Source organism: Lycium barbarum, chromosome 12 (assembly GCF_019175385.1).
Source record: "Lycium barbarum isolate Lr01 chromosome 12, ASM1917538v2, whole genome shotgun sequence".
NCBI classification, from domain to species: domain Eukaryota; kingdom Viridiplantae; phylum Streptophyta; class Magnoliopsida; order Solanales; family Solanaceae; genus Lycium; species Lycium barbarum.
Genome location: NC_083348.1, coordinates 90,992,182 through 91,013,723, shown reverse-complemented (window position 1 = coordinate 91,013,723; position 21,542 = coordinate 90,992,182). Strand labels below are relative to the sequence as shown.

General features: G+C 34.1%; 2 protein-coding genes across 6 annotated transcripts; one reads left to right on the top strand and one right to left on the bottom strand.

The window, feature by feature from the left end:
* Positions 1 to 2,617: 2,617 nt before the first annotated feature.
* LOC132623348 (thaumatin-like protein 1) lies at positions 2,618 to 4,685 on the top strand. The gene is made up of 3 exons (XM_060338089.1): positions 2,618 to 3,148; positions 3,294 to 3,954; positions 4,217 to 4,685. The coding sequence occupies exons 1-3, from the start codon at positions 3,079 to 3,081 to the stop codon at positions 4,503 to 4,505; spliced, it is 1,020 nt and encodes a 339-aa protein (XP_060194072.1). The 5' UTR covers positions 2,618 to 3,078; the 3' UTR covers positions 4,506 to 4,685.
* Positions 4,686 to 8,610: 3,925 nt separating this feature from the next.
* On the bottom strand, positions 8,611 to 20,284 carry LOC132621788 (oligopeptide transporter 7-like). Of its 5 annotated transcripts, XM_060336211.1 has the most exons (11): positions 20,002 to 20,284; positions 19,759 to 19,912; positions 19,282 to 19,671; positions 15,882 to 16,451; positions 15,465 to 15,720; positions 15,097 to 15,279; positions 13,299 to 15,006; positions 12,800 to 12,890; positions 10,281 to 10,866; positions 9,876 to 10,007; positions 8,611 to 9,324 (listed from the first exon to the last, which is right to left on the bottom strand). In XM_060336211.1, the coding sequence occupies exons 1-7, from the start codon at positions 20,036 to 20,038 to the stop codon at positions 14,389 to 14,391; spliced, it is 2,208 nt and encodes a 735-aa protein (XP_060192194.1). In that variant the 5' UTR covers positions 20,039 to 20,284; the 3' UTR covers positions 8,611 to 9,324; positions 9,876 to 10,007; positions 10,281 to 10,866; positions 12,800 to 12,890; positions 13,299 to 14,388. The 5 variants fall into 5 exon arrangements, with proteins under 5 accessions (XP_060192194.1, XP_060192192.1, XP_060192193.1 ...); XM_060336209.1 differs by having other exon boundaries at positions 9,876 to 10,866; XM_060336210.1 differs by lacking the exon at positions 10,281 to 10,866.
* Between the last annotated feature and the right edge of the window lie 1,258 nt (positions 20,285 to 21,542).

Sequence of the window (21,542 nt, the reverse complement as noted above, 5' to 3'; positions counted from 1 at the left end):
ATTTCCTTATTAATTTGTGTAAAAAAGAATGACCTTTTTCTAAATTTGGAAACAATTTACTTTTATGCAATAGCCGCACAAAATATATGTGACTCATCTAACATCACAAGTTTAAAAGTCTTCTCTACTTTCTTAAACTTTGTGTCGAGTCAAATAGATTCACATAAATTAAAACGGAGAGTATGTTATAAGTGGGTCACCTCTAATGTATGATTCTATAATTTATAAGTAAGTGCTTTTGTTTTGACTGTTATTACCATTAGAAATAAAGGCTTTTCACCAATAAATTAGTGGAAATTTTATGTTATAAAAGTAAGATTTTTTTACCTAATTTCTATGGAATCAGCTCACTAAGGAAATGCATAATTAAAAATAAGATCTCATAATTTTTTTTTTTTTTTTTTTTTTTTGCTTTTTTCACTAATTCAATCAAACTATATGTGGGAATAGCCACTAAATATTTTTCAGTGGGAAAATAGTGATTCTTAGTAGTAGTGTTTTTTTTTTTTACAATTTTATAATTAATATCTTTTGTAATCGCCAAAATAGTACTCCCTTTATCTCAATATACATGTGGTACCTGTCAAATTTCTAGAGTCAAACAAACTTCTCTTTAACCGTAAGTTTTTTATATGTCTTTTAAATATTTTGAATTGTTAATTCTTATAATATTTAGTAATACTTTTTATGTAGTTTTCACATATATAAATTTTATTTAAAAAAAAAACTTAAATATTCTAAACCAAATTCATGGTCAAAATTAAGAAATTTGACTCCCAAAATTCATATTATACCTCGGAAATTGGTTAATTCTTGTAATATATAGTAGTACTTTTTATGTAGTTTTCAAATATATAAATATTTTTTAAAAAAAATTTAAATATTCTAAACCAAATTCATGGTCAAAATTAAGAAATTTGACTCCCAAAATCCATATTATGCCTCATAAATTGGGAAAGAGGGATTATCTCTCTATTCTATTTTCGTCATTCTTTTCTTTATATATACATATTATTGAATTTTTAATTTTTTTATAAATAGCTTTGAGGATATTTCAGTAGTTTTAACAGAAAAGGTGTTTCAGCGCCTTCTACCAAACAAACTAATTGTGTATTATCAATTTTGACACTTTTATTTAAACAAGTAACTATTATTTATAAACTTAACTTTAACACCTAAAAAATACATGTCAACATTTGATGTCTATCAACTACTCCCTCCGGATCAAAAAAAGAGTCCACTTAGCCTTTTTTCTTGGATCAAAAAAAGAATTCACTTTACAAATCAATAAAGAATTAACCTTGTTTTTTCCATATTTGCCTCTATTAAGTGTTATATGATCAAATCTCAATGCCTATTTAATTAGGAGTAGTTTAGTCAAATTACCTATTTTTGTCTAGGATTTAGTATTTTCTTAAGGGGTGTGCAAATGGATAAGTGGACTCTTTTTTTGATCCGGAGGGAGTACTTTTACTTAGCTAAAGTACTAAGGTAATGACATACTCCCTCCGGATAAAAAAAAGTGTGCACTTAGCCATTTGCATACCCTTAAAAAATTACTAACTCCAAGACAAAAATAGATACTCCCTCTATTCCATATTAAGTGACCATTTAGGTTTTTTATTTTGTTTCAAAATAAGTGAGGTTTTAGGATTTCAAGAATATTTTGACCAAATTCTTCCAAAATTGCCCTTGTGTAAATAATCAAGATTCATTAATTACTACTCAATACCCCATGTTAACTTAAAACATAATTAGGGGTAAGTTGGTAAAAGCACTCATAATTTTCTAGGAGTGAGCAATTTCTTAAGGGGTGTGCATGAGCTAAAAAATCACTTATTATGAAATGGAGGAAGTAATTTATCTAAATTATCTCTAATGAAATAGATATTGAAATTTGATCACTTAATACTTAATAAGAATAAATTTCAAAAAATAAGATTAATTCTCTCTTTCATTTTTCAAGAAAAGTAGACATGTCGCTGTTTTTCTGCCTTTGCCGGCAGTTGCAAGTGTTCAAAGTTCCTGTCGTTTTGGGATCCTAACTCTAATAATGGTCTCTTCTTTTACGCATCTTACCATGCATGCGTTAATGTCCAAGATCAAAAAGTTTTGTTTCCCTCTTTCCAAAACAGGCGGTTTCTTGGGGAAATATTACAAAGTATATGTCCATAATTTAATCAACTCCATTACAGATTTAATTACTTTACTATAAGTTGCACATACTGTTGGGGGAAGTTCACCTATCGTTTTCTCTGTGTCCCATCCAGCTTTCCTTTTTCATCGATGACAAATTATTGAAGTAACCCCTTAAACGCAAAATACCACTTAAACTAGTACTACGTTCCACAAAATAATGTCCTTTTAGCTTGTAGAAGTAATGATCTTTCAGACTGTTATCTCTGTAAGGACATATAGTTCATAATTTGGTCTTCAGTATGCTTAACTCCCTATAGGGTGTCGCTTTGTCTACGTATCCTTTCAAATGTCAAACTCTTCATTTCTCGCTAATTTTAACATGACACTTTGTTTTACTACTTTATTTCTTTTAATCTTCTGTGGCAAATTAGTTAGCTAATTAATCTTGTTATGTACTCCTAGCAAGAGTATAACAATTTACAAGGCACTAAAATGCATTCCAATTGGTGAAAGTAGTCTTCCCCACCACGCACCATCCAATAGTACCCCCCTCTGCCGACTTTCGTTGTTTATATATGCAACCCCTTTCCTTATCTTTCAAATATACCTTCTTACACAAACACACACACTCATTTCAATCTACCACCCCCTCCTTAATTTCCCAATTTATAGTGCCAGCCAGGCGCCGAAGCTTCAATTAGTAATCGTTTATGATGGCCTTGGTGTAATTTCATGGCTGGTCATTCCTTCTTTCTTCTCTATTTCTTTCTAATTATTCCTCCATTTCCCATCATCCCTAATTAGTACTACTACTTACATCCCACAAACCAAGAACCACTATAACCATTCAACATTGGCTCCGCTTTCTCCAGAGTTACTAATAAAGCCAATTTATCAAGAATATTGTTCAACACAAAAGATACACACACATTACCAATTATGAGAATCTCTCTGGTTATCTCCACTTCTTTGATGATTCAGAGCCTTCTTGTGCTCATCTTCTGTCAAGGTAACCAAGGAATGCTCTATCACAAACATCTGAATTTGCTTTCTCCATAAAAATCCAATCTTTATTCCAAGAATTGTTATTACTTTTTTCATTTACATTGGTTTTTAAGTAATTGTCTTGGTGTTTCCAATTTTTCTTTCTGTAGGTATATTGGGGGCTACGTTTACATTTGTGAACAAGTGTGACCATACAGTATGGCCTGGAATTCTTGGAACTCCAAAACTTGACAGCACTGGTTTCGAACTAACCAAAGGCAGTTCACGTTCATTTCAAGCAGCAACGGGTTGGTCCGGCAGGTTCTGGGGCCGAACCGGCTGCAACTTCGACTCAGAAAACGGTTCATGTGCCACAGCCGATTGCGGATCGGGTCAAATGGAGTGCAACGGTGGTGGAGCCACACCACCTGCAACACTAGCAGAATTCACACTCGGGTCGGGTTCACAGGACTTTTATGATGTGAGTTTAGTGGACGGGTACAACTTGCCCATGATGGTTGAAGTGAGTGGCGGGTCGGGTCCTTGTGCATCCACTGGTTGTAATGTGGACTTGAACCTGAAATGTCCGATGGAGTTGCGGGTGAATGGCGGCGACGCCTGTAGGAGCGCGTGTGATGCTTTTAAGACTCCACAGTATTGTTGTGCGGGCGCGTATGCTTCACCGGCGACTTGCTCCCCGTCGGTATACTCGCAGATGTTTAAGTCGGCGTGTCCGAAATCGTATAGCTATGCATATGATGATACGACAAGTACATTCACTTGTTCTAATGCTAATTACATCATCACATTTTGTCCCTCCTCTCCACCAAGGTAAATACAATCTCCTTGATGTTATTATATCAATGTATGTAATTGTTATTATTGGTCAATAACGTTAACTGCGTAAAAATTGCTATCACGTTGTTAAGTGCAAGAATAGAACTTTTAAGTCAGAAGAAAAACGTGTAGCTACTAGAATTAGTAAAATTAATGAATTTATAATTTAAATTTCATTTCGAGGTACATTAATAGTTGAAATGATTTTGACCAAGGGTAATAAGCTCTGATGAATTAACTTTTTTCTTTTGTGCAGTAAACAATCTCCAAAATCAAACGGATCGACAGATGAATCAGGAACGGAATCAGGTTCTGGGTCATTTTCAGGTTCTCCATCAGGGTCAGGTTCTGGGTCACTACCAGATTCTGAATCAGGATCAGGGTCAGGTTCAGGGTCAATGGATCAGGCAATGTTAGCGGATGGATCTTGGTTAGCAAGTTTGGCTACAGGGAGCTCGGCCAGTAATCAACCTTCAAGAGTTATTCAATTTATACCTCTAATGGTAGCTTTTGTATTTTTTATAGGTTCTCTTTTGAAATTATAGAGTTCATAATTATTAAATTTCATTGAGTAGAATGGACAAGCTTGTTAATTATTAAATTTAAAAAAAATAACAAAAGAAGGCATAAAGCATCAACCTGCTAGCTTCTGTTAGGCTCACACAGCTCCACATTGTAAACGATTCCATCAATTACATTTTCACGAAGTTCGTCCCTTCTTTTAATTTTTATTATTGAATAGTACTCCATTACGCATGAAAATGATTGGATAAGAATATAAAAAAGAAGGCATAAAAAATCAAGGGAAAAAGATTGTTAGATTGAGAATGAAAAAAGTCGGATTTAAATTTACATAATGCGACAATAGGAAATTTTTATGTTTTATGGTACCGTACACTTATATAAAGATTTTCTAAAATTTTAAATAGAAGGGGTTGGGGGGATAAAATTTGCAACTTTTGGTAGTCTCTGTATTCTATCCACAAACCTTATACAAAACAAAACACTCTCTGCATGTCGTCCTTTTCCAATAAGTCCCAAAAGATGAGAGTAACTCGATTCTCCGTCTCAAATTTTGTCATGATTATTAAAAATATTTATCTCAAATTATTTATCTTTTGAGAGTTCAAGACACAATTAATTTTTTCTTTATATTTTACTTGTAGTAGAATTTTGTTATTAATGAAGATAAATTATAAATAAAGTAAATATTTAATAAAAAAGAATTATAATTTAGACATAAATAAGAGTAAAATTAATCAAATACTCATCCTAATTAATATTTCTCGAGCGGCGTGTAAAATAAAATAAAAAATTGAGAGGGAGGAAGTAGTTTTCAGTAGTGCTCTTCATGATCTTTTCCCTAAGGTCAAAATGTAATGAGTATCCTTTTCCTCTCTCTCATTGGCTCATTATTAAATATCAATGCTTGTCTCCACGAGGACCTACCGCTTGGAATGCTTATTCAATGGTACTTCTTTTAATCTTTACAGAAATATAATGTTCTCTCTATAAAAATGAAAAAACGAGCAATTAATTGACTAATCAATTCTATCGATCGAAGGAATTTGTGGTATCAGTTTATTGAATACTCTAATCTTCTTTACGAGTCCATCAGCGAGGATCAGTTAGGATAAATAGATGCGAAAAAATTATTGACCTGCAACACATCAAACATTATAATCACTTCGTCTCGTTTCATATAATAGTTCAACCTGTTAATTGACTTTAGTATATTATACATTTTTTTTTTTTGAGAAAGAGGTTTACAACGTGGGATTCGAACTCTCAGGTAGTCAATTAACTGAGCTATTAGATTCCTACTATATTGTACAGATAAATGAGAATACTGGAGTATATAATTGCTGAAAAATTAATACCATTAAATTAATGTTTAATGTCGACTAGTGAAATAAATCTAAATTATTAATTGTGAAATTTAAATAAAATAATAATTTATTTACAGAATGCACATTCTGAGAGGTCCAGATCAAACTGATCTAATGACATGCATTAATTAATGAAAAGTTTGATAGAAATGTAAATTTTAATAAAGAAAGTGTTATTATGGAAGATCATGCATTATAAAAGTAAAATATTTATGAAGAATAAATGTATTAACTATATAGAGTAAAATATTTCTTAGTAGTATATTGTCATTGGTAGTTATAAAATGGACGGACAAGTAGACTTTCAAAATATATTAACAAAACAAAAACAAAAGATCTAGTAAAAAAAGTACTATTATTTTACACTTGATTAACTCTAACTTGGGGGAATCTCCAACTTTTTTAGTGGGCATATTTTTGCGGCTTTACCTTTGTCGCTTTACTTTTGACCTTTGTGCAATTTCCTACCAACGGCCAATTGAAAGAGCAATATTCTTGTGTGTTCGTCTTTCTTCCATTGGATACCTTAAACAAACATTAATTATTATGAGATAGGCCAATAATTAGTGGACTGTGTATTTTTTTCTAAACTATTTCGGGGACATAATTATTACTATGAGATAGGCCAATTGAAAGGGCAATATTCTTTGCGTGGCGCATAAACTTTGCAGGGGCATTGTTCTTTTTTTTTTTAATCTAAGCAAAAGGGTAGATATTTTTGTTTTCAAATACTTTTTGACTAATCAAAGAAAGTAAATCTAACTGCCCTGTTAACTTTTCAAAGATATTTCCTCTTTCACATTAATTTTCTAGTTAGAGTTTTTGTTGTTACAGGCTAGCAGTTATATTTTTTTGTTGAAATGACATTTAAAACAGAGAATTTAAAGATCTTTTCCTTCCCCTTCATAGATATTTTTGCAGCCTCACAATACACTTGGAGAAAAAATGAGCGGTCAGTCAATATGAATTATTTCTTTCAGCTACGAGAAAATAGCAATTCAGATTTATCATGGGTCGAATCTCTGTAGATCCTGGTTCTGCTATATTCTTTCTCCCACCACCACTCCATACAATTTATTCCACAAAATTTTCTCTTGTTTGGAGGCATCTAAAGGGTTCACACGACACAATAATCAAACAGAGTCAAGCCAACAATTATAGTCATGAGACAGGTGAGCATGACGTCCTAATAACGAACGTGTAAAGTATATCATTTTACGTGTATCACTTATCCTGATCATCCTACTCAATCAGTATTTTGAACTTGTCTTGATAGAGATACGATTAGTTTAGTAGATGGGATAACATAAAGAAAACGAAAAAAAGTAATTATGAATGGAGAATACATCTGGCACACCTAAGAAAAAAGAGAGAGAAAAGAAATTAGAATTTGTTTCTGCTAAGCAAGGAACTTCAAATGTTAGAGAGGTAACAGGTTAAATGGCAATATATAAAATAACAAGATTTGGGCTGAGTTGCCTGAGGTCAGGGTTAGAGACATATTCAAGATTTCAAGTTCTAAGGAAGGAGATATCATTACATCCAGTTCCGTTACCAAGCAGTGATTGAAACTAGTGTCTATCATTAAGCCATAATTAAATGGAATAACAACTTTTCATAGTGTTAGTAAAAGGAAGTGGCATCGAGTAGTTTCAAGGAAACTCTGTGGAATCTGGATAGATAAATTGTTACTCTATACAATTAGTCAATTACACACAACTTAAGAAATTAATTGCACATTTAGACAATTTAATTGCTTCTAAATAGGTTTCCATCGTTTCACTTTGCGACATTAGCAACCAAGATACTCCCTCAATCTTTATGAGTAAACAATTTTTTTTTGAAGTACAACTTTCTCAATCTTTTTTAAGAAATAAAAAAAATTGAATCATTAGATATGTAGACTCTGTAGTAGTGGTAATGTAGTTTTCAGTTAGTTTTTTTGTTTGCCTAACAAGGCTTTCTAGATAAGCATAGCAAATTCATCAGGCAATGGCAAAAACTAGAATTTTGGATAAAATAATGCATCTTTCTACATGTAACAATCATCGACATTCTCTGAAAGCGATTAGTTTCTGAATCCGACGGCCATTCATTAGTAATTCATATCAACCTGACCTATGCTTCCCCACCACATACCCCACAAACCTTAAAAATGAAAAAAACGTGTGGCTGCTCTTCTTTCAACACTCACATTGCACAAGAGTATTAGGCACTAAAATACAACAATGATTATAACTTAGAATCTTAAATAAAGCTCAATACAAATGCTTTGGGACAATGATTAGCCACTGAAAATTGATAGAAAAGACTCAAGGTAGGCTGATGTGCTGAGAATTATTCTTTAAGCCAACTGGGTACCAAACAGTGTCAAGAAAACAGAAAGTAGTCATCTTTTTCATGAAGAAAAGGACACTAGCAATCTATAGTAGCTTCTTCACTCTTTTTCTGTGGTACCACACATTTCAACTTTTCTATACATTCACATGCCACCATCCAAACCTTTTGGCTGTTCAATATAATTAAAATACGATGGCTTCAGAATCCTGGAAAACGCTGTCAAAGTCATTAATCATTTTTTTTTTCTATCTAGTACTTGCTCTGAGGCTAGCCACACATTCATTAGCAAGATTCAGAACAACAGTAAAATGACAGAGAGATGTTTTTCCGATATTTCCATACTAATCAAAATCATGGAAGTATTATAATCTCCTCTGCGTATTTTATCCGAATACCCAGCAACAACCCACCTGACAAACAATTGAGTTGATGAACTGAAGATATACAATTCCATGGATGGTAACACTAATGTATAAACTGCTAGAGAAACTATGACATTAGCCTATTTGCTGAACTAAAGTGACCCATCCTTATAGTAAATCTAAGAAACTATGTAATGCTCGTATTTAAGTTAAGACATGAAGTTCAATTGTTCTTCAATTCGAATACAAAGATTCTTCCCGAGTTCAGAATTTCAGTTAAATCAGCACTGGAAGAGCACCAACTAGTAAGCAACATAGCTCCGCTCCAGTTTTTGCAGTTCAACTCAACAAGACATTCAGAACTCTTAGGAAGAGCTGGGACCCAAAAAACTTTGATAAGGGGAGTGCTCATTAACTTCTCCACAGTGGAATAATGCATAAAATATCATCTTGGCTAAATAATACTCCATTTAAAAAAGAAAATATGGGACTCTTGTAAGACTGCACTGTGAATGTTCACCATGTAATTCTGACCAGTACAGGATAGCAATGACCCATCTCATACTTAGGCAAGGTGTCATCACCTTTAACGAATCTCTAATGACTTTTCCAAACTTGTTTGTCATAGATCTCATCTATGCTGAAACGCAAGCCACTATCTTTCACTTTTAGCAGAAACTTGTCCTGTGAATCCACTCTTTTGGGGCTGAACCTTTTTCAGCAGTGATTTGATGGTTTGGGCAAGTTCTTGATGGAATTCCTTAAAGAAAGTGCTGAAAAATGATAAATGAAATCAACTTACAGCAGAAACTCCTAACAGAATGAAAGGAAAAGCTTTGGATCAGTTTATTTTTTATTTTCTGTATTTTTTTTTAATAACGGTAGTGTCTGTGTTACCTTTGATTCATTTCTTGTATCTATAAGTTAATGTCTATTTTGATTCATAACAATAGATTCAGCAAAGAGCTCTAGCTTGTTATAACATAGATGCCCAGAAGGAAATCTCTTTGACCAATTACAATTACTGTTGACAAAGACGCAATAAAGTTATCTAAACAACGACATAACAGTGTCGTCGAAATTGTTAATATAAGCCAGCATATGCACTGTTAGGCTTAATATTTGCAACTAACTGTGTATCGTCAAAAGGAATTTCATCACGAGAGCATATATACTCTGATTGGCATTGATTAGTCATGACATGAAAATAGTGAAACAGAGAAGTAAAGCTCTTTATTCACTTTATATCCAGACCTTCACGCAAAATGATCAATGAGGAAAAAATATGTATGTAACTTTAGCAAGAAAGTAAAGAAGGAACTACCAGTCACTTGCGATGATAATATCAAACTTGTTGGGGATATTAGAGTCTTTATCCTGACCCAGTGTAGCATCAATGGCTTCACTTCTGTTCTACCAAATCCACCAGAGTTCGCATTGATATCGTGCTGTATATCTAAATGTTAAGTAAATGTCAAGGACAGAAAATACATGGTATAAACTAAAGATGATAATTTATTAGATATTCTGTAAAATCAGTGGTAGGAATATAGTAGAATTTTCAAAAAACGAAAAAGAGAAACATCACCTCGTCAACATCACAAACCAGTACACATGGTTTCGGCTATAATTGGAGCCAACAAGCATAGAACAAGTCAAGTGATCGATAAAGAAAAAATTGATTCTAAAAGGTTGTGATAGTCCATTCAATAAATGACTAGCATTATACCTCTAATGACAGTTACGGTTCCACTTTGAGAAGTCTACTAGGTGAACCAAATTGTTTTTTCTACAAACATTAAGAGGAATGGTTAGCAATCACCAGTTTTTGTTCTTGTTCCTCCTTACTCATAAGGATGGTCCCCTGGGGATATAAGAGGAACCCCCCAAATGTATGTGGATACTGATGAACCGAAAAAGTTGAAGAGAGAAAAAGAATCTTAAAATCATAACTGCATCCTATCGTCACATATTTGTGTCAGAGAGTGACCGGGGGCCAAACTCAGTATTATTATTATGCTCATCTAGCAATTGCATAAGAAGGATTCAACCGACTATTTGGGGATCTCCATCTGATATGCTAACTTCTAATGCTTCCGTCGTCATTGCAACAGCTAATCCAGCTAAGCCATATCCAGATCCAAGTTCAATGACTCTTTTCTGCCTTAAAAAGTCCAACATATGTGTAACTTGGATCACTTTCAGGTTTAAGAACTTTTTTTTTGCATTCAACTTAACATAGAACATATCTGAAACCTGGAAATGTCTGCATGTGACAGACAGTAGTAAGCAAGGACTTCCTCACGGCCATTGACCTATTCATTATTCAACAAGAAAGTCTCTAAATTAGGACATATTGGTGGCAATACATCAACAGCAACTATGCCTCAATACCGAGCTAGTTAGCTCGGCTACATGAACCATCACTATCCATTAGCAGCAATCAAAGAAAAAATAAGATGGACATTTTACGTTGATTGAAACTGAATGCACAATCTCTTGTATAAATAGCAAAGAATAATTTAATTTGATAGTACAGGTCCAGAGGAACGTAACATTACCTCCTATTAGGCCCAAAAGCAGCTACTAAGCTCCACTCTATTAGTGGTGAGCTTTTACCAACATATTTTATGCCGAAACTTACTATAAAGTACAAACACATTTACACATTTAAGAAACAGTTTTAAAACAATATTTCATACTATAAGTACCTCTTTTTCTCAAATACTTTGCAAAATCAAAGAGAGCCATCACATACTGTCTCCTCATTTATCAAAAAATTGTGGTGACCTCAAAGGCCAACCATATGTCGTCTTTTCTATATTTTTTTCTCAACATCTTCTTTTGTCTCCTTTTTCAACATATTCTCTTATTCTTGAAATTTGACTACAAAGTTCAAAAGGTGTATGTCTGCATAAAACTTTTGCCTTTAACAAAATTTCCTCTTTAAACTTTTTCAACATATTCTGTTATTCTTGAAATTTGTGACTACAAAGTTCAATAGGTGTATGTATGCTTAAAACATTTTCCTTCAACAAAAATGTCCGCTTTTAAATGAATAGACAAGTTTCTATACACTGTTCTATTTGAAAGAATGACAAACCGTTCAAACAATTTTAAAGCTAAAGAAAGCTATTTTACATAGAAAAACCAAGCCATAAGCAACTAGACAAGGATAAGCTACTTCATTAAATCTGGAAGCATTTGGCTCCCTTGGCATATGAAAAAGGAATATTGCTGAAGCAAGTAGTTAGCCATTCACTTCATCGGACAATAGGACAGAGTCAACAGATTTGTACTTTCTAAGCAAGGAATCATATTAAAAATTATCCAAGTGTTTGGGTTATATTAGGCATTAGCTCCATTTCTAGCAAACTCAAACAACAGATCATAAAACAGGTGCCACAATTTTAGTTCATAAGGTTTCCTCCTTGCACTTCCAGTCAGATTTCATCGAGGGAGAAATATGGTTTCTCCGTGGACACATTCTATTATTACTACGCAAAGGTAAAAACTCTGTTATTTTCTCTCTTATGGTGTTGCCTGTCTAGATGCCTCTTTGATTGCCTAGAGCATAACATAGCAGTGCATACTGATCTTCTCCATAACCTGGAACTATATACCTTGAATAACTAACACTTTGTTTCAAAGAGAAAGTCTGTCACTCACTGAGGATCGTGAAGTCTAGTGTTCATCAAAGATTTTTCATTTTACTAGAAACATCATGATTCAAATTGGAAAAGAACCCATCTATTCCCAAAGTCTGCATTAGGATTCTTGGTTTGCCAGTGAGAAATTTATGTAGAAAAAAACTGATTGAGAAGGCAATAAATACTCATCCAATATCACTTATGAGGAAATTGGTACAAGCCATATGTTCCTAAAGATATGCACATTTGGTCTCTCGATTTGCTTGCAAGACACTTTTGTAGAGAAAACCTTAAGCATGGGACTGAGAAGACATCATCACTGTGGGCAATACAGTAATATATAGTGGAGTAACAAACTTGAGATGCACATCTATGCCTACAATGTAAGATCCAGTAATTCTCAAGTTTCAACTCAGAAATTCATAATATAGCAGTCTGCACAGAGAGCATCTCAAAAGAGGACATAACTGCCATTAAAAAGAGAAGAAAGATAGTAGATGAAGTAACATAACTACCACTCCAGCTTTATCCTTCCAGATTTGATGAATTTACACAATAGCCAAAACAGGAAAAAGGGTTAGATTTGGTAGATACTTACAGACAACCCAGTGTTTCCACTATGATATTTGTTACAGACCCCAAAGTCACTGAGATCCGCAAGATTATCCTTTCTCGGACTTCATCAAGTTCTAAGCGTTATAAACCATCAGAGTATATCCATAATCAACCAGCTTATGATAATTGTAACCATTAACGAAACAATTACTACTATTGTTTTGTTGGGATCGAAATAACATGCTTCATGCGAAAGGTAATAATTGCAAATCTTGACCTATTGGCCTACATATGAGAAACTAATAAAAAACATAAAAATTATTGAGAGAAAATCTCTCCCTAAACATACTTAAACGACTACATTGTGGATGTTATATTTTTTTTTTGTGTGTGACAGAAACGTATCTTTAATTTATAGAAGTTCGAAACTTTTTCTCCAATAAAGGATTATTCAAATATGGAAGAGACAAGGAAACATTTTTGAAATAAAATATAATTATGATAGAATTTAAATAAGGTAGAAAATTCAGACAAACACTAACCTGTTTATGTTCGGTTGTGTCTTGTTTGCAAGGGTGAAAGAGACCACAATATAACACCAAGGGAGCAGTATTAATCAAATTCTTAAGGAGGCTAAGAAAGAAACAAAACCTAGAAAGACCCAGAAACTTTGAAACTGATAATTCACTGAGAAGAAGTGGAGGAGCACTAGCAAAAGGCAATGTGTAGCCGAAACAGCATTTTGTGAGCCCTGAAGATGGCACGGAATCAAATTGAAGCTAGCGGTGAGTTGCCTTTCGTGATATTCGCTTAATACCTACTTCAGATTGATTATCTGAAACACACCCAATTCAGTTCAGATGATCCAACATTTTTTACAACATGGGCTTGGGTTTATGTATCACATACGTTTTGCTATTCCTGTATTAGATGAATTGCCACCAAGAATAGCACGTTTAAGAATCTTCTACCAAAGAAGATATAATGCATTTTTTTTTTTGGGTTGAATTCGAGCTATTTGCTTCCATATTTCACTTCTCAGATCTTTTACCGACTTCTGATAATTCGGCTATTTCAATGATACTACGACGGCGTATTCTGTGTATTTCCTAGACCCATAATTCACTAAAATTCTTTCTTCGGAAATATTACTGGTTAAATTTCAAAATCAAATTAGACCGTATAATTTGACGCAGAAGTAGTAAAAGCTAACTACTTGACATGGTGTTATATTGTTATCTCTACTCATTTCCTTACTCAGATTGCAGGGTGAAGAAAACAAGTTGAGTAAAATTGGCAAGTTTATATATTATACAAAGAAATTTACTATTGTAATTGTTGTCCCAGAAACAATTTTTGCAGTTTTCATTTCATCACAGGAGGTATAAGAACAGTGGAAACAATCCAAGTTTTATTTTTCACAGATCATTTTCTTGAGTCATGATTCTCTGACAGAAGTTTGCGACATCTTGTACTCGTAAAACTTTGACATAGAGTCCTCTTTTCTTGCTGCCAATGACACATCCAGTAGAAGCCCGAATACACAAACAAGAGCCACGATCACAAACAAAAGTCTGTAACAATGTTGTCCAACAAATTTGACACTTATAGATGGAACCATGGCCATGGCCATCACCACAATATCGGGCATCCGTCAATCATAATCCCTTTCGCAGTTGGACAAGAAGCCAAAGGACATGTATCTGTATGACTTCCCCACCACTGAAGGCTAACATGCTCTTGTCCTAAGCACAAGTACAACAATACACCCATGAATGCTAATCCGGCATCTAATGCCCCCGATAAGACATAATTGTGACGACTCCACCAATTCTTGTAGTATCTATATACAACAAATCCTGAAATAAACGCAATAATGATCCAACTGTTGTAGTTGACAGCAGTAGCAGGTGGCATTTTAATTATTCCGGCTAATACCACAGGCACTGAAATCAATTTAATCCATTGATGCTTTGGGAAAGCTTTCTGTAATAACCAAACAAACACAGGAGCTACAGCTCCAATAAGAAAAAACCAATTTGTCGCAGAGTAATAGCCCAGACCTCCAAAAATCCTCTTTGTCCCAATCAGACCCCAGATCACTGAGGCATCATAAAATACATGATCCATTGGGCATGTCCATGGACTGTCTTGAGGAAGTAGAGCCCTATCACAAATATTTGGGACAGTGTCCATTAGCCACCATGCTGTTCCCAGATGCGCAACTGCTGATATTAAGGTTCCAACAACCTGAATAGATAGTTCACAACAGAAAAAACAGATTTGGAACAGTTTGCTGAATTATGTTACTCCTTTTTGTCAAGATATATAAAAACCAACCTGAGCCATGAACATTGCCCTAGGGGAAATCTTCATATAATGTCCAAGTTTTAAGTCTTGCAGGAATGTTAAACCTTGCTTCATACTGATATAACCATACACCTTGAAGCACATATTAGCAACTGGATATCCTGGATACAAGTATCCCATTATGTACTCCGTGATCACATTCAAACCAGGTGTCTGAGCAGCAAAAAAAGTGTGAAACATCAGTGTTGCCGAAGGAAGAAACAATAGTTCACAACACGAAACCAAGCTATATTATTTTAACTAATTTTGCCTAAATCCTGCAGTAAGTATTCGGACAAAAGCTGTGGGTAGTGATGATTTCAAGCTGCTATTTTACTGAATAGTAAACATGGGCTTACTTGGTTTGTGGTAGCAGTAATGACTCCAATTGGGAGGGTGAAAAAGAATGCAATGCCACACGCTAACAAAACACCCCACCATGGTAATTGAAGCTGGTTTTTGTAATATTCACATACAAATACAGTTGCTGCAATATTTACTAGTAGAATACTCGTGAACCACCATTCAGGAACTTGCTTGTATTTTCTCATGAGCTTTGTGTGCACGTCCATTTTCTTCTCCTGTAAAGCAGACTTGCTGAGCTGCCATAGATCCCTGCACCTCTATAACTAGTCAACAGGTGTTGCCATTCAATACTTCGAGATGTCAGCTATGATTACTAAATTTTACCCACTATAACAATAAAGTCAGAAAACTATTGTGTCACTCTAAAATACTAAACTTTACCCACAATAACAGTAACGTATGCAGCTTACCGTCCATGAAAGAGGAAGACATGAACAACTGTGGCAGTGAGGCAGGCAAAGCTGAATGCATATGTCTGTGAAAGGAAAATGCTGAGATATAGGCGACCCTCGTGCTCATACTTTTCTAAATCAATGTGAAAGTTTGGGTCTATGATGGTTGAAATGTTGTACTCTTGACCATTTTCTTTAAACAATCCATCCGAGAATATTGGAAAGTTCTTGGCCTTGTAAACATTGAACCAGTACATAAGAGGTGTAACAACATACATAATGAGAAAATAACCAATAGCAATGTTTGCAGTAGCAAACCATGGGCTAGCTAGTGGGCTTCCAAGATAGGAGGATATACTGGACCAATCCAGCCCAATGGCGCCTATTCCAAGGCCATGAAGCCCTGAACCCAACTGTTGGACTTGGACAGAGTAAGGGAATAACCAACACAGCCAAGAAATGGAACTTAGCATTGGGAAAAGGTAACCTGGAAAGACATAGTAAGCAAAGCTGCAGACAAAGGCAATGAGAAAGAATTGGTTTCTTGTCAGTCCATTCTTGGCTCTCTCTTCTTTATCATGAAGGGCCCTGCCATTGGAATTTGGAAGGGAAAATCTTAAAGCAGTGGTAACATATAGGAGTGTTCAAAAAGAATCAAAAATCAAATCAGAGGCGGATGTAGCATGTCTGCTGTGGGTTCAAACGAACCCAACATTTTTGACACGGAGTATATATATTTATGTAAAAGTTACTGAAGTTTTAACTAATATTAAATTTCAATACCATTATTTCAAAACGCAAAAGGTTCAATGGTGAAGGCCAAACTCATCAAGTTTTTTGCCTCTAAAAAGGTCAATCAATCCGTTGTATAAAACAGACCTGTACCTTGGTTTGTTTAATTTGGTATTAAATGTTTCTTTCCTTTCATCTTTTCTTTGTAGTGGTATATCATATTCATGATAATTGCATAAAATGTCATGTTTATAGGACTATCCTGGACGATCTTTTTCTTCCTTTTTTTTTTTTTTTTTTTTTTTTTTTGGTACTTTGATGCCTGGTTCCAACAAGCTTGCACTTAGACATCTAATAGTTTTCCTGTATTCTAAGATTAGTCATGCTGTTCACCAAAATATGCAAGTACCTTTTCAATTTCGTTGTCAAATTATTACAGGCAATATTGGCACACCAACTCAAAAGGTCGAACAAACAAACTTACTCTGCTGGAATTCCATAATTTGCTGACAGATATTCCAAGAAGGGACGATTACTACTATTGTTTATCAGCACTTATGTTTATTATTCAACTCCGTGACCCTTTCAAAAATTCGCAGGCGTTTGGCCATGCGTTTTCACTCGTGATTTCAAACCTCAAATCATCCAAAAAGACATGGTTTGGGATTTGAAATCATGGTTTTAATTTTTTTAAATATAAAATTTAACTCATAAGTTTATATTTTGTAAAAAAAACCTATAAGTTGGTAGATATTTTTAACAATTACCCCCATCAATTATTTACCAATCTCATTAACTTCCACCAACCTTTACTTATGTCTACCAACCTTTAATTTATGTGGAAAGATTATATTAAAGAGTAGTTACATTACTATTCATGTTAAATTTTCATTTTTATTGAACTAAAGTTTGATTAATTGATGTTGTATTTTTTAGAAAGGTTTTTTAGTAGTGTACTAATTTTGTTATGAATTATGACTTACTCATTTAGTAAGATTGTATAAGAATTGAGAATGGTTTGATAGCTTTCATAATTTGTGGGGTTTTTATATCTATAAGAGAAAATAAACTTAAAATATTCAAATTGCATGTCCAAACATAATTTCAAACCCTGATTTTAAACCATGTCCAAACGGAGTCTTAATATGCACAATGTAAAGTATTTAACATAAAAAATATAAACAAGGCCTTTTTGGCAAGAACTCTAGATTACTGTTTTTACTAATGGAATGTCTTTCGGTAAAATGATATTCACTGAAGACCGAACATGACAGACAAAAGATGTCGGCCATTAGTATTTAGTATCTACCACCACTAACCCCCCCCAACCCCCACCCAAAAAAAAAAAGAAGAAGAAGAAGAAGAAGAGGAAGATGTGCTGCAAAAAGAGTGAGCTTGTGGGAGCATGTAAATTAAAACAATAAAGAAAAATCAGCAGATTCAAAAATCAAAATTACGTAAGAAGTATGATAAAATCATTACATTACATTTTATATAACATACTTTAATTAACTTAAAGAAGTTTTAACTAAAAAATAGAATAAGTATTATAGGATCGTACTTTTATTCAGATGATATTTCCTTCGAATGGTAAAACGTGCTTCTACAGACCAAACTTATATTATTGTCTTTGTTTCGGGAGCATTGGATATTTTTCTTTTCTTGAAAAGACTTGCAAGCATTAATTGTGAACAGTTGAAATTTCGATAAAGGTTAATTTCTAAAATTTAAAAATAATTTATTTTGTTATTTTATCTTTAATGATAAACTTATAATCAAACAATATTTATAATTTATTTAGATTAATTTCAAAAAAAATTACTTCCCCCGTCCCAATTTATGTGCACAATTGAAATTTCAAGAGTTAATCAAGTTTTTTTTTATCTGAATTATTTTATATGTCTTTTAATTTTTTAAGTTACTAATTATTGTGATTTATTTGCATAGTTTCCAATATGTATAAATTTTATTTTAAAAAATTAAAATTATCGTGTCCGAATTCATGATCAAAATTTAAAAGTTTGAGGGTATTTGGTTGACGAAAAATGTTTTCCTATTTTCTCTTGTTTGGTTGCACTTAAGATCTTGGAAATGTGTTCCTAAAGAAAATATTTTTCTCAAATAGGTGAAAATGTTTTTCATAAAAATTTGAGAGAATATTTTTCGGATTAACGAAAACACACCGATGCATTGACCAACCACCCTGCACGCCCAACTCCCACGACCCGGCCCCCAACTCCAGCCCCGCACCAACAAACCCACCCCACCATCCCAAAAAACCCCAACCCCAAGCCACCCACGCCCCACCTTCCACCACTAACCCATCCCAAACCTCACTCCACTACCCCGCCCATCCCTACCTTCCACCCCACCCTCCTTCAAATTTTCTTTTTATATATTTTATTTTATTTTATTTTTATAAAAAAATTATAAGAAATGGAAAAAAAAATTCTTCTCCCACTCCCAATCCGCCTACCCCACCTCCCGACCCTAACTCCCCACCACCAAAAGTTGCACTGCTTATTCAAATATTTATAATTTTGGTTAGAATATATGCAAATGCCTTAAAATGTCATTTTCCAATTACGTACCAAACACAAAATATGTGCAGGAAAATCAACTCATTTTCTTGAAAAACATTTTCACGCAACCATTCGTAGGTTATTTGTGAGTGGTCATTAATTACCTGAATAGTGACACCTGAACTAGATTTTGGGGCCACCACATGGCTGCCGGCTCCACCAAATACCGTCGGAAAATCCCAGCCCAACCAAACCCCAACACTTGTGTGGTAACAACAACCATCAACGCCACCCAAACAGTCAACTTCTTCTTGTAAAACAACTTCACTGCACTAACCACATGAATCGCATACGGGTTCCCAGCTCCAGAGTTAGCGAATATCGTGATCAGCACGTGTTCTTTAACGTTGAATGGGCCTGGATTCAGTGTGAACTCGTACTTGCTTCCTTTAAAGAAAACTCGGTCTGTAATGACGTTAGCCATGAGGTGGCCTAACGGAACCACTGCGATTTGGGCGGAGATGGAGGTGATGGTGAGGGGTTCACGGCGGTACCTGTTGAGTATATAATTAAATATCAAAAGTGTGTTTTCTCTAAAAATTTAAGCTTTTAGATAAGATGGTCATACACTTCAACCGTACCAGAAGAATTGGTTGAGGAATGAGAGGAGAAAACATGCGATAGTGCCGAGAAACCACATGCGGAAAGTGATGACAGGAATAGTGGGATCGTCGGTGATGGGAACGGTGAGTGCCACTTGTTCAACCGGAGAGTTATCATCATCATCTCTTTGAACTGCAAATTAATGTGATGTTTGTTATGAGAAAATAGTGAAAGAATAATTGGGATATTAGTAAATGGAGGGGAAGTGAATTAATGCTTACTTAGTGGAGCTGAGATTTCTGAGTCAGTATCATTCATCTGGTGATCACTTGGACCCTTTCAGTTTTCTTTTCCAAAATTGCATAAAAATCTTGAGTTACTTTGAATGAGTACAGTGGGACGATGAAACTAATTGTCAATCTATCACTTACACTATACATAATAGCACTATATAGGATCTGCTAAAAGTAAATGTAGCAAATGAAAATGGCCAAATGTCAAAGTAATGTTTTTTAATGTGAATTGGAATGTGTCATTTCCATCCAATTTCAATGGCTTTTGGCTTTAGCGTCCGATTGTCCATTTTTTACTTTATATATGTATTATTGTAGTGTATAGTCAAATTTGATTTTCCCTAGAAAAGAATTCCACCAATGTCTTGGTCAGTTTGGATTGACTTATTTAAGTCAAAAATAGTTGTTAAGTAATTTTGTGGTGTTTAGTAAAATAAAAAAAAATGCTTTTAAATATTTATTTTAAGTCAAAATGATAAAAAATAAGTCATAAGCTAGAATTTCTAACTTATGAGTCAAAATCCATAAGGAGAGGCGGATCTATATATCAAATTTGGGGGCTTAAGCACCCATTGAACTAGCGAAAGAGTGTGTGTTATTAGATTGAAAATGTAAGAAAATGGATATAAAGTTAGCAAGCACCCAGGTAGTAAAAAGTTTTATGGGTGCTTTGGCCAATGAAAGGTGCTGGAAGGTTATGAAAGTTGGGCAGTGAGAGTTCAATTCTCACTTCTAAGTTACCATGTCCTTTTTAATAAACATTTTTCTTATATTATCAAGCTAGCTACTTCCTTTTTATTTTTGCCCCAATTAGATCTACTCTTTTGTTCTTTCTACAAGCCACTATTTTGACCCATTACTCCATAGTTTTTCATTTCTTCTTCACTGACTTTTGTTTTACATTTTTTTTTTCTTTCTTTTTACTTTATCTGACTCACTGTAACGAAAAAAGAAATAGAAAATCTATTTAAAAATGGACTCCAAAGCTACCCCTTCTAAAGACGAATTGTTCCTCTAGAATAACGGAAACCCACTAATCTTTATTCTAGCTAGTTGTCCTTATCCATTACAATTTCACAGCGTCCGTAGTACTTATACGATGTGATTCATAGTACTTTGTGTTAAGAAACTTAAGCACCCACAAACTCAAAATTCTGGATCCGTCACTGTCTATAAGCCCTTCCAAACGAGCTTTAAATTATATAAGTAGTACTTAAAAACACTTCCCAACATTGGCACTTCTCAATAAGATGAGACAGCTTCTTTTTTTGACTTTTTTAATTGTTAAATTTATGAAGAATTTTAGCTGAAAAAAGATAAGTTTGTGGATTCCTCTAAGATAGGGACATTTCACCTATTTAAATATCTACTTCAATAATTGAAACTACTTCAATTCATGATTGCTTGACCTTTTGTTGTAATTTCCTTTCTGCTTAAAGACAATTTACTAAGTTTGTCCACAGCGGGAAATTTGCACGATTATCCTTCATAATCATACGGACTGGTCTTTAATTTTTGTCCCTTAATTC